The following is a 13,652-nucleotide window of genomic DNA, read 5'->3' on the forward strand; positions in this document are numbered from 1 at the left end:
TCCATCCTTGAACCCTGAACATCATGCTGGAAGGGCTCTTGAGGCCTCTGTTTGAGCCATTGCAAGATGCCAACCTCAAGGACCTGACTATCAAGATGGTGTTTCTGGTTGCCATTACTTCTGCGAGGCGTGTCTCTGAGCTGCAAGCATTGTCCTTCAGGGACCCTTGCATCCATATCATGAAGGTTGGGGTCTCCTTGAGGACAGTTCCCCTTTTTTTGCCAAAAGTGGTTTTGGCATTTCATACCAACCAGGAAGTACATTTTCCAGCTTTCCAGCCCTCAGAGTCTAAGAGGAAGGACAGAGTCTTGAAGGTACTGGATGTCCGGAGGACTATCTTGGGTTATCTGGAGGTTACAAATGACTGTCTCAGACCACCTCTTCATGTTGACAAATCTGGCTAAGGAGGAGAGGCTATTTTCCAAGGCTATCATTTCAAGATGGATCAGGTCAGCTAGTTCAGCCTGCTACATTGTCTACAGTAGGCAGCCTCCCTTCACTCTTGCAGCACATTCAGTAAGAAGGATTGCTTTTTTTCTGGGCTGAAGCCAGGACCATTCCACCAGATGAGATTTGCCAGGCAGCAACTTGGTTGTCCTTTTTACTAAATTTTATAGGGTGTACATAGTACACGAGGACTACTCCTCCTTCTTTGGAGCCTCAGTTTTAAGGGTAGGTTTATCTCTCCCACCCAGGGTTTTGGAGACTGCGTAGTTCAGCATACCATCCCTATTGCACTGGAAAAAGATTAGGTTCTTACCTTGATAATCTTTTCCAGTAGACAGGGATGGTATGCTGAACCCCAGCCCATCAGTCTTGATGCACCTGCCTGGACCTTCTGCCTGAAGGCTACATTTCTACTAAACTATAGTAAATTGGAAGACATTGTATATTGAACATATAATAATTATGGGTTTCCCCAGAGTTTCACAGTTTATGGCTTTTTGAATAAAGATATTTGTTCTTTCCTCTCCATGGCGTGTCTGAGCTGTGTGTTTATATTTATGAACAGATCAAAGTCGGGGGGGGGGGGGGGGGAGAGAGAACTCTCTGTTCTCTCCTGTAGGACTGTCTGACTTTGAAACCAACTGACTAGGGACAGCAGAATAGGGAGAAGGAGGATATACTGAAAACAGTATCTCCTGCAATGGACATGTGGGAGCGGATGGAAGACTCTTGGTTCAGTATACCATCCCTATCTACTGGAAAATACATTATCATAGTAAGAACCTAATCTTTTTTATCTATGCCAAATAAGTGAGTGTTATCCTACTGCTAACAAAGCCAGAGCAAAACAGCTCATAGCCAACTTTGCTGCCTTTTTAGGGGGCTGATGCTGCCTTCAGCTCCTCAGTATCTCTCAGGCTTCAACAAAAGAATGTGAGGAGGAAATGCCTGCAAAGTCTGTAGCCTAAATTCCTGGGGGATGCATATTCATTGTGTATATCCTGAAAACCTGATTGGCCAGGTGATCCCTGATGACGGGGTTAAAAACTACTGTGCTCGATAGCTAGAATTGAAGCTGGTTTGTAGAGCCCAGGGGTACTAAACCAGTAATCTAGGATTTTCCCCTTGGAGGGACAGTAGCCTTTATATAGGTTTTAGCTCAAGTGCTTACCATCCTCTTCACCTACTTCTGGCAGAGAACCAAAAGTATGGTCCTTGATTATACTACCTGCTTAAAGGGGTTTTTGGAAGAGCTACTTCCATGCTGCCCACTCCCATCCCACCCTTTAGTGCAGCCTCTTCCAAATCTTCCTCCTGAGAAGAGTCCAAAGTGATCAATCATGTTCCTTCCCCACACTTATTTTCTAGGTTTGTTTGTAGGGTGGTGGGGTTTTTTTTTTTGTTTGTTTTTGTTTTTTTGGGGGGTGCATCAAGCTGTTTCTTACAAGCTTAGCTTCTGGCCTGGCTTGTAAGTAACAGATTCTAGTTAGGTACATGTAATCTGCTTTCCCTCTCCTTGCTTCCAGTATGGCTTAGAATAAAGAGAGGTGACATGCTGCAGCTAGTAGCAGTTCAGTATGTTATCTGGTGCATTTGGCCTGCCTTGGTATCAAGCAGGTGTGTGTGTGTGATCTGTTGAGGGTATATATCTTTATCCCAGTCTCTTGAAAGCTGAAGAGACTTGCAACTCTGAGGTTGGCTTTGGGACACAGGCACAGAAGCTAAGCTCCCTTGTTGCTTTTCCAGATGGGAGACTTTCTGGAGAGTAGATATACAAGACTGAAATATATGTTTAGTTTTGAGGGCTAAGTGTTCCTTTTCTCGCAAGCTGTGCTGGGTAGCATCTCTAAGTATTGGGGCAGAGCTTGGTCTCCTTAAGTAATTTTAAATAAATATTAATAAACGGGATATTTATATGCAGTCTCAGCCAGATAGCTAGCTATGCAATGGTCTGCAACAATAAAAAGATGTATAAATACATTTTATTACTACAAGCCATGATTTATAAGGAAAATACAAAATAGTGATAAGTAATTTCAATAAATAGTAAAGCCAGGATTTCAAATTTCTTATCTTTCAAAATCTTAAATGTTTCACATTTATCAACATAGGTAATGAATTGCATAGCAGAGGAACTACAACGTCAAAAAGATTCTTGTTTGAGTTTAAATGAATAGATGAAGCCAATTAAATCAGATATATTGAGTACTGATCATGTAGATAACCTGACAGGATCTAGCAAGTATATCTGGCAGAAACTGGCTTTGTCTTCAATAGGGTAAAAAGTTATCCATCTTTGAGATGTTCTAAGTTTTTGGGATAGGTCTGTGTCCTAATAAGGTGCACTGGTCTTTAGGCATTGATTCCAGAAGGAGTCAAGGAGGTATCACCTCAGACCACACCAACAAGAATTGGCAAGTCCCAGAGGGCTGGTTAGCCCACTCAGCATATGAGTCCTCACAGGCAGTTTTTCTTTAGTAGAAGGTATTGGTAGGATAGTGCCTCTTGCCTTTGTTTACACCCCTTCTCTATATGCTAAAATATGGATAATGAAGGTCAGGAGGTTCAATAACTGTAGGAATTCTGGGAGCTATTGTGGTGACTTCTGTCTAGTCTGAGTAGAGCTTGGGTTCATCCCACTCAATTGTGGGATGAACCCAAGAAGGGAAAAGAATGAATCCAAAAGAAGGGAAGTACTTAAGAGTACCTGATTACTATTCAGTTTATTGTAAATTGCTTTTTTATGAGATTTGCCCAAAGCAGTTAATAAAAACAAAAAAAAAAAATTGCTACATTCCTTCCAGATTCCATATGCTAGGTGTTCAATCCCAACCTGCAGTCCGTGTGTTGCAGAAATCTATATCTCTTATGAAAACATGCTCCACCCCCTAGTGAGAGACAGTAAACAACCTTAGTTTCAATTTCTGTAAACGATCTGAGCAGAAGTCTTTGCTGGTGCTCTGTATTTTTCGCTTAGTTTGTTTCTCGATGGCTTCAGTGCCTTGAGACCCCTCCCCGGTGGTCTACTTGCCAGAAAAGGGCGCAGTCTTTCAGTGCTGAACTTCAGTTTCATAGAGAAACTCTGGATCAGGGAAGCCAGCTTGCTGTGTGCCACCTTCAAGTATCTGGGGTCTTTCCCTTGGAGTTTGCTGGCCGGTGATCCTGTCACAGGTTTCTAGCACAGGCTGTGTGTGTCTGGACAGAAATTCACCCAGGTTTCAAGTCGTAGGCGGCCTTTCCTGCCCCTGGCCATGTGACAGAGGATCCATGGGGGTGGTCTCTGGCTTCATCTTCATTTCTGTGCATTTGGAGCCGTTTCTGAGGCAGAAAGTCCTTTTTCCACTCAGCTGCTTTAAAAACACTAACAACAAAGGCACTACAGGGGGTGGCTTGGAAATCCATTTTAAACTTCGTTTTTCACAGTTTCTGTGGGTAGGGTTCAGATCTCCCACCTCCCCAGATCCCAAATCGCTACTGGTTTACTTTTGCTGTTTTTGGCACAAATTCGTAACGGCCAAATTGATTTTAAAATCGATGGGGGGGGGGGGTTTCTAAATTTAATTTCTGCCTCAAAACTCCTTGATTTGACTCAAAATCGATTGAAATGGACTCCCCAACCTCAAATCTATTGAATGTGGACATTGATTTCCCCAGATGGGCGCTGGATCAGTGATTGCGTGTTGTAGCACACTGGGGGAGGAGCGGGAGCTTCGGGCTTCACCTGTCCCCTCTTGGGCTGCGGAGCTGACATGGGTCCATGTCTTCCAAAGAAATCTCTCCCAGAGGCTGTTCTTGTGTCTGGCGCAGTACACCTGCATTCTGAGTCTAGGGACTCTTTTTTGCTGCGATACATATCAACAGAGCCCTGCCATTGTTGCGGAGTGGGCCTTTTCACCAAATTTTTCTCAGCTCCTCAGAACGGTGTATCCTCGGACCCCTCCACTCATTGCATGCAGCTGACATCTGTGGTGAAGCTTCCTGTTTGGGAACTCTTGTCTGGCTGTTTCAGATCTCGATTGCAGTAGTTGCTATGCAGATTTTTTTTTCTTCTGTCTCCTGCCCCCCTGTACTTAAGTTGGATCCAGCTGCTGTCTTTGAGCCTGGTCCCCTCAGTGGCGTATGTGCATTGCTAGGGATCTTTTTCTCTTTCTCTAAGCTAAATAATCTGTATAGCCAGTTACTGTTGAGCTATAGTGCCATTCGTTCAGTTGCCTAGGTTTGTCCCCATACTCCACTCTTGGAACACACAATTGTTTCTGGTTGTTGAAATGACCTGATTCACCCTCCTCATCAGAGACTGAGTATTCTTAGTGTCATCTTTGGCAAGCGCAAAAATTACTTGGACAGTCCGTCCTGCACAACCTATTTGCTGCTTGATCTATCGCTACCACCCTGCTACAGATAGTAGCTAGGGACTCATCAAAAAGTATGCATGCATCCCCCCTGCTTTTATCCGACGAAATCGGTTGCTTATCTGTAATGGGGGATCTCCATAGACAACAGTGGAATGCAACCACACTTACCTTCCCACTTTCCCCACTAGAATATTTAGATTTTATAACTAGGGGCAAAATGGGCAGGGTGGAGTGAGGAACCACGGATGGTGGGAATCCTTGCACATGCCCAGTAAGCAAAAAGCTTACTTATAGGGGAGAACACTGACACACAATCAGTCTAAGGACTTTGCCTCCAAGTGTGTCTGCATTCCCTTGCTGTCTCCGGAGAACCCCTGTTCTATGCAATTTTGCTTTCTCACCAAACCTTTCCAATTTTCTATTTTCAAAATCCATTTTCTAGATGGATTTCTATGCTTTTCATCCCAGTTTGCATAAATCTCAAGGGGGCGTGGTCTGGGGGAGACTAGGGTAGGCTTATGACCTGGACATTTTTCTGCCATAATCAAATGTTTTAGAATGTCCAGTGCACAATTTGGATGTTTGTGGCAAGACCTGTGTTAAGGAATAAGTGACCTCCACTACCCAGTGATGTAAATGGAACAGTACATATGTGCTTGCATGATAGCTTCAAATGTTCTGGACAATCCTAGTGGAAGAGCAACAAGGTTACTGGAGTAGCCCAGTGGTCAGTGCAGTGGACTGCAGATAAAGGGGCTCTCAGCACATGTCCCATTCTTAACTACACTGATGGCAAAAAATAAGATCCAAATCTGCTATTTGAGTGAGCCTAATCTGGTAAAATTAAATTGCTGTCAACCTGGTATTTATTTTTTTTTTTTTTCTGAGTTGATGGAGCTTTGTACATCTGGCCCTGAACAGAATCATTCTCAATTTGTAAGACTAGCCAAGCTTTCAGTTTTCACTTAATGGTTGAGTAAATGTAACTTTGTTACTACTCAACAAGGAAGTAAAAAAAAAAAAAAAGTAGTTGGATGGATCTTATGGAGTGGTTGGGAAAGTAGTAGGATAAGCAGGATAATTATATTCTGAATGGGACTTTGATTTTTAATATACTTCAATCCATAAACAGTCTTGCATCTTAAGAGAAGTAGTGAGCTATAAATTAAACTTGAAAGGCTAAGTGGAGGGGTGGGGAATGGACTGTCAGGGTCTTCTCTATTTGTATGCAAAACTTACCTAAAGTGGTCAAACTGCTGCTGAGCAGACTTAACTGGGCTATATTAATGTACAATGTTCTGAGATGTCAATCAAGGCCTGTTTTTGTGTACAGATTATTTCACCTGAACCTTAACCTCTTAAGCAGAGGTTCCCAAACTTGTCATTGGGAGGCCTAGATATTGAGGATATATTGAATCTGTAATGGTTGTGATTGTGGGTATTTTGAAACCTGAGTGGTTAAGGTCTTCCAGGACAAGGTTGGGAATCTCATCTGGAGCAGGTTGGTAACTCATTTTGGTCTGTGCTTCTCAATCCTCTCCTGGGGGGCAACTCATGTTAGGTTTTCAGGATTGAGTGGGCATGAAATCCATTTACAAATAGTGAGTCTCAAGTATATATTACTCCTGGGAGAATTCTGTGCTTTCATTTAATTTACTTACTATATCGCTATAAACTGGCGTACAGAACTATGCGGTTTACTGTTTATATATTGGAGTTCCTTTCTATTATGTCTTTAGTTTTGTAAAGGGCAATCATTCAAAGAAAAAAGACCTGCTTTCAAGGAAATAGGTGAGGGCCAGGAATTAGCACAGAATTGGTGCAGACCTTTTGCTTCTCCCCTGCCATGGGTCTGGCTTAATCTCCAACTTGACATCCCCCTCACTGTTCCCTATCCCTGCCATATTATCCAACATACCTGTGGGTGGTCAGCCAAGGTAGCACTGAACAGGCTATTTGCAGCCTGTTCAGTGCTGCTTCGGCTAACTGCTGCTTCTTTGGGAAGCTCACAGTATTTTGGATCACACCAGGGGAGGGGTCAGTCAGATAGGCCAGAGCTGTGCAGAGGATGGGGGGGACATGAATACTAGACTGCAAGATGGGGAGTAAGGAGACTCGGACAAGAAAGGGAGGTGAGAAGTAAAAGATGCTTAGCCATGGAGAGAGATGCCAGACCATGAGGAGCAAGGAATGGATTCGGGGTGCAAGCGAGAGGGGGTTGGGATGAGGACATGGTTGTTGGACCTGCAAGTGGGGGTGGGATAATGGTAGAGAGGAAAGGGGTGGGAAGTGAGGAATAGTTGGTTTTGTTTTGGGGGGGTTTTAGCCAGTTGGAAGAGGGGGAAAAGATACCAGACCTTGAGGGCCAGAGATGTGACCTGAGTTCCTGACTGACTAGTTTGCTGTCACCTCAGGAGAGTGAGAAACACTAGTCTAGTACCAAAAACAGCATCACTTTGCTGGCTAAATGCTGATGCAGTCCTCCAGCATGAGGTGGGAGAGGCCAGCAAGCATTTAGGTTGATTTGGCATTGCTGATTTTCTAGAGTAGTATGGTATGGTGACAGCTGAAACCAGCATAATTTGTGTTCTGATATAATCTTCTTTATTAAAAGAAAATGCTAGCAATTTCTGCTGTCTAGAGCAGCTTTCTTGAAGTTAAAGCAAAGCTTTATTTGCTCGAGTAGTAGTACTGCCTGATGAACTTTTTGGAATGATCTGTGGTCGATCTAGGTATTGCTCTATGATCTGCCCCTTTCTGCAGGTGAGCAATAATCTATTTCCTGGAAAGCCCAGACACCTGATGCTGCTAGGCTGCTTGGACATCTGCATCCAGACTCCCAAGATATTAATTTAAAACATACTGAGTGAAAAGTGCAACAGGGAGATTTATGGACTTTGTAAATGTCTTGTGTGTGTTTTTTCTATTTCAGGCTTTCTTCGGAGACTGGAGGTATGGGCAGCAGCTAGAACACTGCACAGTTACCCATAATCCTCCTTCATTATCCATGATCCATCTCTGAGCAGTCTGATTCCAGGTTTTAACAAGTTTGTACATTTTTGGTTTCTCTACACTCTTCCCATCTACTCTTGATTCAGAATTTTTAAATGACAACATTTTGATTCTTTTTTTGTCTGTCAGCTGTTAAAACCGCTGAGATTCATATTTTAGTTTTATAAGGCTTTATCATGGTTTTTTTCTGCTCCTAAAGATTTTGTTATCATGAAATGTAAGAGTGAAATAATACATTTCGGTTTAGTTCTGTAATGTCAGGAATTTTTCAGAAAAATAAAAATGGACTGGAGACTTGTTAAATGGGTTGTTCTTTTTTTTTGCATTATGTAAAATCATAGCATTTTGGCTGAAAATTTTGCTGTTATAAGGCATGACCTGCTGTATCTTGGCTAGCAATTACTACTACTGTTCTATCATTTCTATAATGCTGCTAGGTGTATACTGTACTGTGCACACATGTAAAACTGTAAGCTCTTCCAAAGCAAGGACTATCTAGTCAAAACAGACAAAGGATTAGAGAGGTCCATTTTATTATGAGAATAATTAAAACATGGGTATTAGACAGTAGGTTACCTCAAAAATGGGTTTTTAGCCTGGAGTTAGTGGGAGAGAGCCAGAGCATGATATACCAACTCAGGAAGTTTATGCAAGGCATGTTGCACAGCAAAATGGAAGGAACCGGGTCTGTTCCCTATGAATTAAGTCAGCTGCTAGCTTGTGTCATGAGTGTCTCTTATAGTTATTTAGTTAGTTAGATATAGATATATCATAGCATGTTTCCTTGAACCCAGCCCTGCTATTGCACGTCTTCCTAAGCCTAGCCCTGCTTTTGCAATGAATCTTTAATACAGTTAGAACCAGTTACACACGTGCCTTGAGTCTAACCTATAGGCATTTTTGCTAGATAATGGCTGAGACTCTCTCCACTTAACCTCAGGGACTCTGAATGCTCTTCATAGTATCGCCCACTTCAGCCTATCTGGGGAACAAAAGCAGAGTTTGCATGGAAGCTCACATTGCACTAGGCTGACCCCATGAATGTCTTGGAGCTACCAAGAGATTTATAGATCAAAATCCATTGTGATAGTCTAATAGAAGCACTAACCATACCTTCAAAACTTAAAACAGAATAGTCTCCTCCACCAGGTGGGAGGCATTTGCTGTATTTTGGCTCTTCATAATGCTTACACTAAATTTTCATTGTTGAACAGCTGATGCATTCTATGCCAGTACTGCTTAAGTTATATGTAGAAAATGACTAGACTCATCCAGTCTTATTTCCCTGTTTTCTGCAGACTCTGCTTTTCCTTTATTGTTTTATCCTGGGCTATCTTTAATACCATTTTTTTTTTTGCCTGTTCTCCTGTTAGAAGACTGATTCATGCACACAATGCCCTTCCTGTGAAGAAATGTTTTCTTAAATTCTATCCCCTTCCCCCTCTGTCCACTGAAGAGTTACTGCATACAGGGGGCATCCATAAAGATAAAACAGTGGTGCATTGTAATGTGGAACTTTCTAGGGCGTTTTTTGTTGTTGTTTTTTAATTATTGCAGGTTATATGCTAATATTCACATTTAGTGTGAGAGATTTGCAAGAAATTAACGTTGGAGTACTTGGCACCTCCTAATTAGGATATGTTTAATGTTCCCATATTTAACCCTGTTATCTGGTTAGCTTGTGCTAATCAAGGCACTAGCTGGATATTGCAGGAATTGCCATGACAGCCTGCAAACATTTTTTAAGTATGTTTAGCATGTAGGCAAAATGCTGCAAAATAAACGCTAAGCCATATTAAGGGGCCATTTGTAGTTTTGCTTCCATGTTTAGTAAGTATTGGTAGGAAATTATATTTCTTAAAGATGAAGGTCCTTTTACAGCTTCTAGTGCACATTCTAATTTAGGTGTATATTGAATGAGCTCTATGGTGATGTTGCACTCTTTTACCCAGATTGTATCTGGCTTTCAGTAATTTTGTATTTTGCAGAGTTTGTAACCCCCAGATGAGTTACAAGTTCTTACTGTGATATCCTTCTTGAATTAAAATAAGTTGTCTCATGCAATAAAGTCTAAACAATTTTGTATTTCTTGATACCTTTCTTACTTTGTACACTCAATATGAAATAGTCAACCCTATTTTTTTCCACAGGTAATGCTGACTTAGAATAAGGTACTTAATTGGGTTTGTGGAGTAATGCTAAATGATTGGGGAATCTTATCCTTTTAGTACTTTTGTATGGATTTTTAATACTGACTTAGACATCATGTCACAATCAAAATTTTAGGGCCGATGAAAGAATAGTTGAGTCTGCGGTGAAGATTAACCATTACTAAATATTTGGGGTTTTGTTCATGGTCTATTTACAAATAGAAATGTGAGTACAATAACTCCACTGCCAAGATCACCCCAAGAGTAAAGTGGAAAATTGGCAAAGAAATCTAAACTAATAGCTAAAGATTTGCCTTTTTACTGTGGCTGATGTGTGGCTTCATGCTTCAGCCATCAGGTAAAAGGAAAGGGGAATAATGTGTTATTTAAGAAAAGCTAGGAAGAAGCCACTGCAATAAACAGAATGCTGCCCAGCTCAGGTTTGCCAGAGCTTTTATGTAATCAGAATGCTACAACTAAGGTTTCTGACTGGTACAGGGAGATTTCAACATATTACACACGTTTTGATTTCATTACACTGGCTATTGAGTTTAGGATTACTTTCAAGCTTCTCTATTTGGTTTTTTTAAAATCTTTGAAAGGAATGACCTCTCCAGTTTTTACTTCTATGTTGAAGCTTTATCTACCAGTTAGGTCTCTCTTCTTCTGATGCTCTCTTGTTGGAGGTTCATTCTTTTCTTTATACTATTAAGTTAGGCAGCATGTTTGCAAGTGAGTGACATCATCCACAGAGCCACTTTGTTTTTAGAAACTTCATGACTGCCCACACTGTACATTTGGCTCGCTGTACCTCAGTTCTCTTCAGCAGATCAAAGTACTTTTTTTTTTGTTTGTCACTCTGTCCAAAATCACTTTGCCTTCCCCTCAATGTTTGGTGTGTGGGGTTTTTTTTTTCCCTTGCTTTTTGTTTTATTATAGTGTTCAGTCTGTGTAAAGAAAAAAAATATATTTTCTTTGTACCTCAGTTGGGCCTTTAGGCCCTCTCTTTCTACTTCAGTAGCTTTTTGATTTCTGTATCACCATTGAGTGTGATTTCGCTGCTGAAATTTTTCCATCCAGATCTAAACCTTAGGAATCACTTCCAATTGCATGCCCAAGAAAGTTTTTAAAACAGCTAAATGAGAAAGGCGAGAGGTGAGAAAGCAGTAGGAAGCCCAGAGCTGCCTGACTTCCGATTCAAATTGATTCACTTCAGCTGAAAAGACTATTTTAGAAAAAAATTGGACTGACCGATTCAGTACAAGCCCATAAGTGGATGCGGCAAGGGCTGGCGTCATCATCCAGGAGCTTCTCCGCAGCAGCAGCCTTCACAGCATACTGCTAATGTCACATCAGGCCTTCCTCTAGGCCGGGTCCTGCCTTCACAGAAACGGGAACTAGGTGGGATCTGGCAGAGAGGAAGGCCCCATTCCAGCAAGAGCAGTGAAAAGCTGCACTGCCAATGGTGTGAGTATTGGGAAGTGGTGACATCTTGAGCACAAGTAAGGGAGGGAGAAGAGGGGGATATAGATGGAGGGTGCTGGATCTTGGGGGGGGGAGGAGGAGGAAAAAAAGATGCCTTATTAAAGGGCAGGCAGGGAAGGAGATGGCCTGGAGACAAGAGATTAAATAAGGTAGTGGGTAAGAGTGGGAGAGGCTGAAGTCATGGTGGGAGGAAAAGAGATGCTGGGACAGGGAAGCTGGAAGCGAGAAAAATGAGAAAAGAGTGGGAAAGTGCTAAATCCACACATGGGGAGGAAAAAAAGATGCTTGCACTGGTATGAGGGGTGTAGGAGGAGAAAGGGAATAGGGGAAAAAAAGCTAGACAGAAGGCGAGAGGGCCACAAAGGGAGGGATGGGGACACAGTGAATGGAAGGGGCAGAAAGGGCAGATGTTGAATGGAAAGAAGAGTGAAGAGGATGATTGTAGCTGTACTGATAAATGTTTATTTCCATTTTCTATTTATAAAGTAATCTTTTTATTAGACTAAATTTTAATATAATTTTTTACTAACCTGGATAGGATACTGTAACAGCAGTATACTCTACTGATCTGAAGCATGAGGTTTTGGTCTCTGAAAACAATTTAAAAAAAATGGATTTAGTCTAATAAAATGGTATTTTCCATTTTGTTTTATTTCTATTTGTTAATTTGTAAAATTGTGATTGTCAGATTTTTCAAATTTTACATCTATCTTTATATTTTGCACAGTAATAGGGGACATGTACAGTATTATTGTTTCTGTGGTGTTGTTGCATTATATGCAGAGTCTGGCTTCTTGGCTGTTTAGTTTAACTTTGGTCTACATAGAAACATGACAGCAGATAATGGCTCATCTAGTGCCCCCATCCTCAGTAACCATTATCTTTCTCTAAGAAATCGACAGTCTCTGTTTCCACCACCTCTTCCACGAGAATGTTCCATGCATCTACCACCCTTTCTGTAAAAAAATATTTCCTCATATCTATTTTTAGTTTATGATTGCTTATTCCATACTGGGTAAGGGTGTATCTCTATTCTTTGATCCTGCACAGTCTGTATTAATCTGGCTTGTTTAGTTTTACAATAAAAATTTATTCAACTTTAAACTTAAAGGCTGTGCCATTGAAAGTGAATCAAATTGAAAAATCACTTCAGTAGGCCAAATCAATCAAAACTTTCTCCTGAATCAGGCAGCTCTCTTCTTAAAGTTCTGTCTGGTAAGTGTCAAAATATTTCATTTTAATTTCAAAGGTCTTACATTCTTGGATTGTCTTAAAATTTCATTTTAATATTCTCACTTTTACTTTCCTCATGAAGCAACACATGAATGACTAAGATTGCTCGCTGTGCTTGGGTTTTAGGACTGATTCTGATCCCTGAAGTTTGGTAATCGTATTTTGCCTGATGCAGGTGTTGTAGGCTAAAATACAGCTCGTGTTGGGTCAATAAAGATAAGTCCTTGTTCATTGAGGCCCTTTGTGCTTTTTGTACTGTATTGTATTTGGTGTGCTCTGTCCCTCTCTGTGCTGGTCTTTTAGTATTCTTAAATTTAATCCATAACATGGTCTGTGTTTTGACCTATATGGCTTCCTCGGGTCCAAGTGTGGTTTTGACACTCTAGATTTTTACTTAGTTTATCATCGAAACCACATTTGGTCCCCTGTTTCCAGGTTGTGGATTAAATTTATTGGCCTTTTTTATTTTTATTAAAAGTCTCAATTAGCAACATCCATCTCCACCGTCTTCTTGGCATTTGCTTTGGCTTATGTTTTAACTGTGGGCGATATGGGTCAACTCTTTTGGTTAGTAGTCTCGCCATGAAATCATTGGTGCAATGGTCAGTTGTCCAACAGACATCATGGTTGATATTGCAATTTTTAATATGATATCTATAGAAGTCTTTAGTATCTGACCTGTTTCAACAATGTAACATACTCCTTTGCACTTTTCCATATTTGGAGAAAGGGAACACCCAGGTTGACTTGAGATGTGTTATATTAACTATGATCTTCTGTTGGAATGGGGGTACTGTGTTTTGCTGACTTACAAAACAGCCCAGCTAAAAATTATATCTTTTTTAAATTGTACATCGCTTAGAAATTTGTAATAAGCGATACATCAAATGTAAATAAACTTGAAACGACTCAAAACTCTAGGCAACCTTGGTTGTAAATTGAGCAAGCCATGTTGTGGGCACTGCCCTGG

At 41.1% G+C, this 13,652-nt stretch overlaps 1 protein-coding gene across 1 annotated transcript in view; it reads left to right on the top strand.

The window, feature by feature from the left end:
- Positions 1-8,117, top strand: part of PCBP2 (poly(rC) binding protein 2) — a 182,214-nt gene extending 174,097 nt beyond the window's left edge. Inside the window, exon 15 of the mRNA XM_033938358.1 lies at positions 7,735-8,117. Coding sequence (XP_033794249.1) covers positions 7,735-7,771 — 37 coding nt within the window. The 3' untranslated portion in view covers positions 7,772-8,117. The remainder of the gene's footprint in view (positions 1-7,734) is intronic.
- The last annotated feature ends 5,535 nt before the right edge of the window (positions 8,118-13,652 follow it).

This window comes from Geotrypetes seraphini, chromosome 3 (genome assembly GCF_902459505.1).
Source record: "Geotrypetes seraphini chromosome 3, aGeoSer1.1, whole genome shotgun sequence".
Lineage (NCBI taxonomy): Eukaryota > Metazoa > Chordata > Amphibia > Gymnophiona > Dermophiidae > Geotrypetes > Geotrypetes seraphini.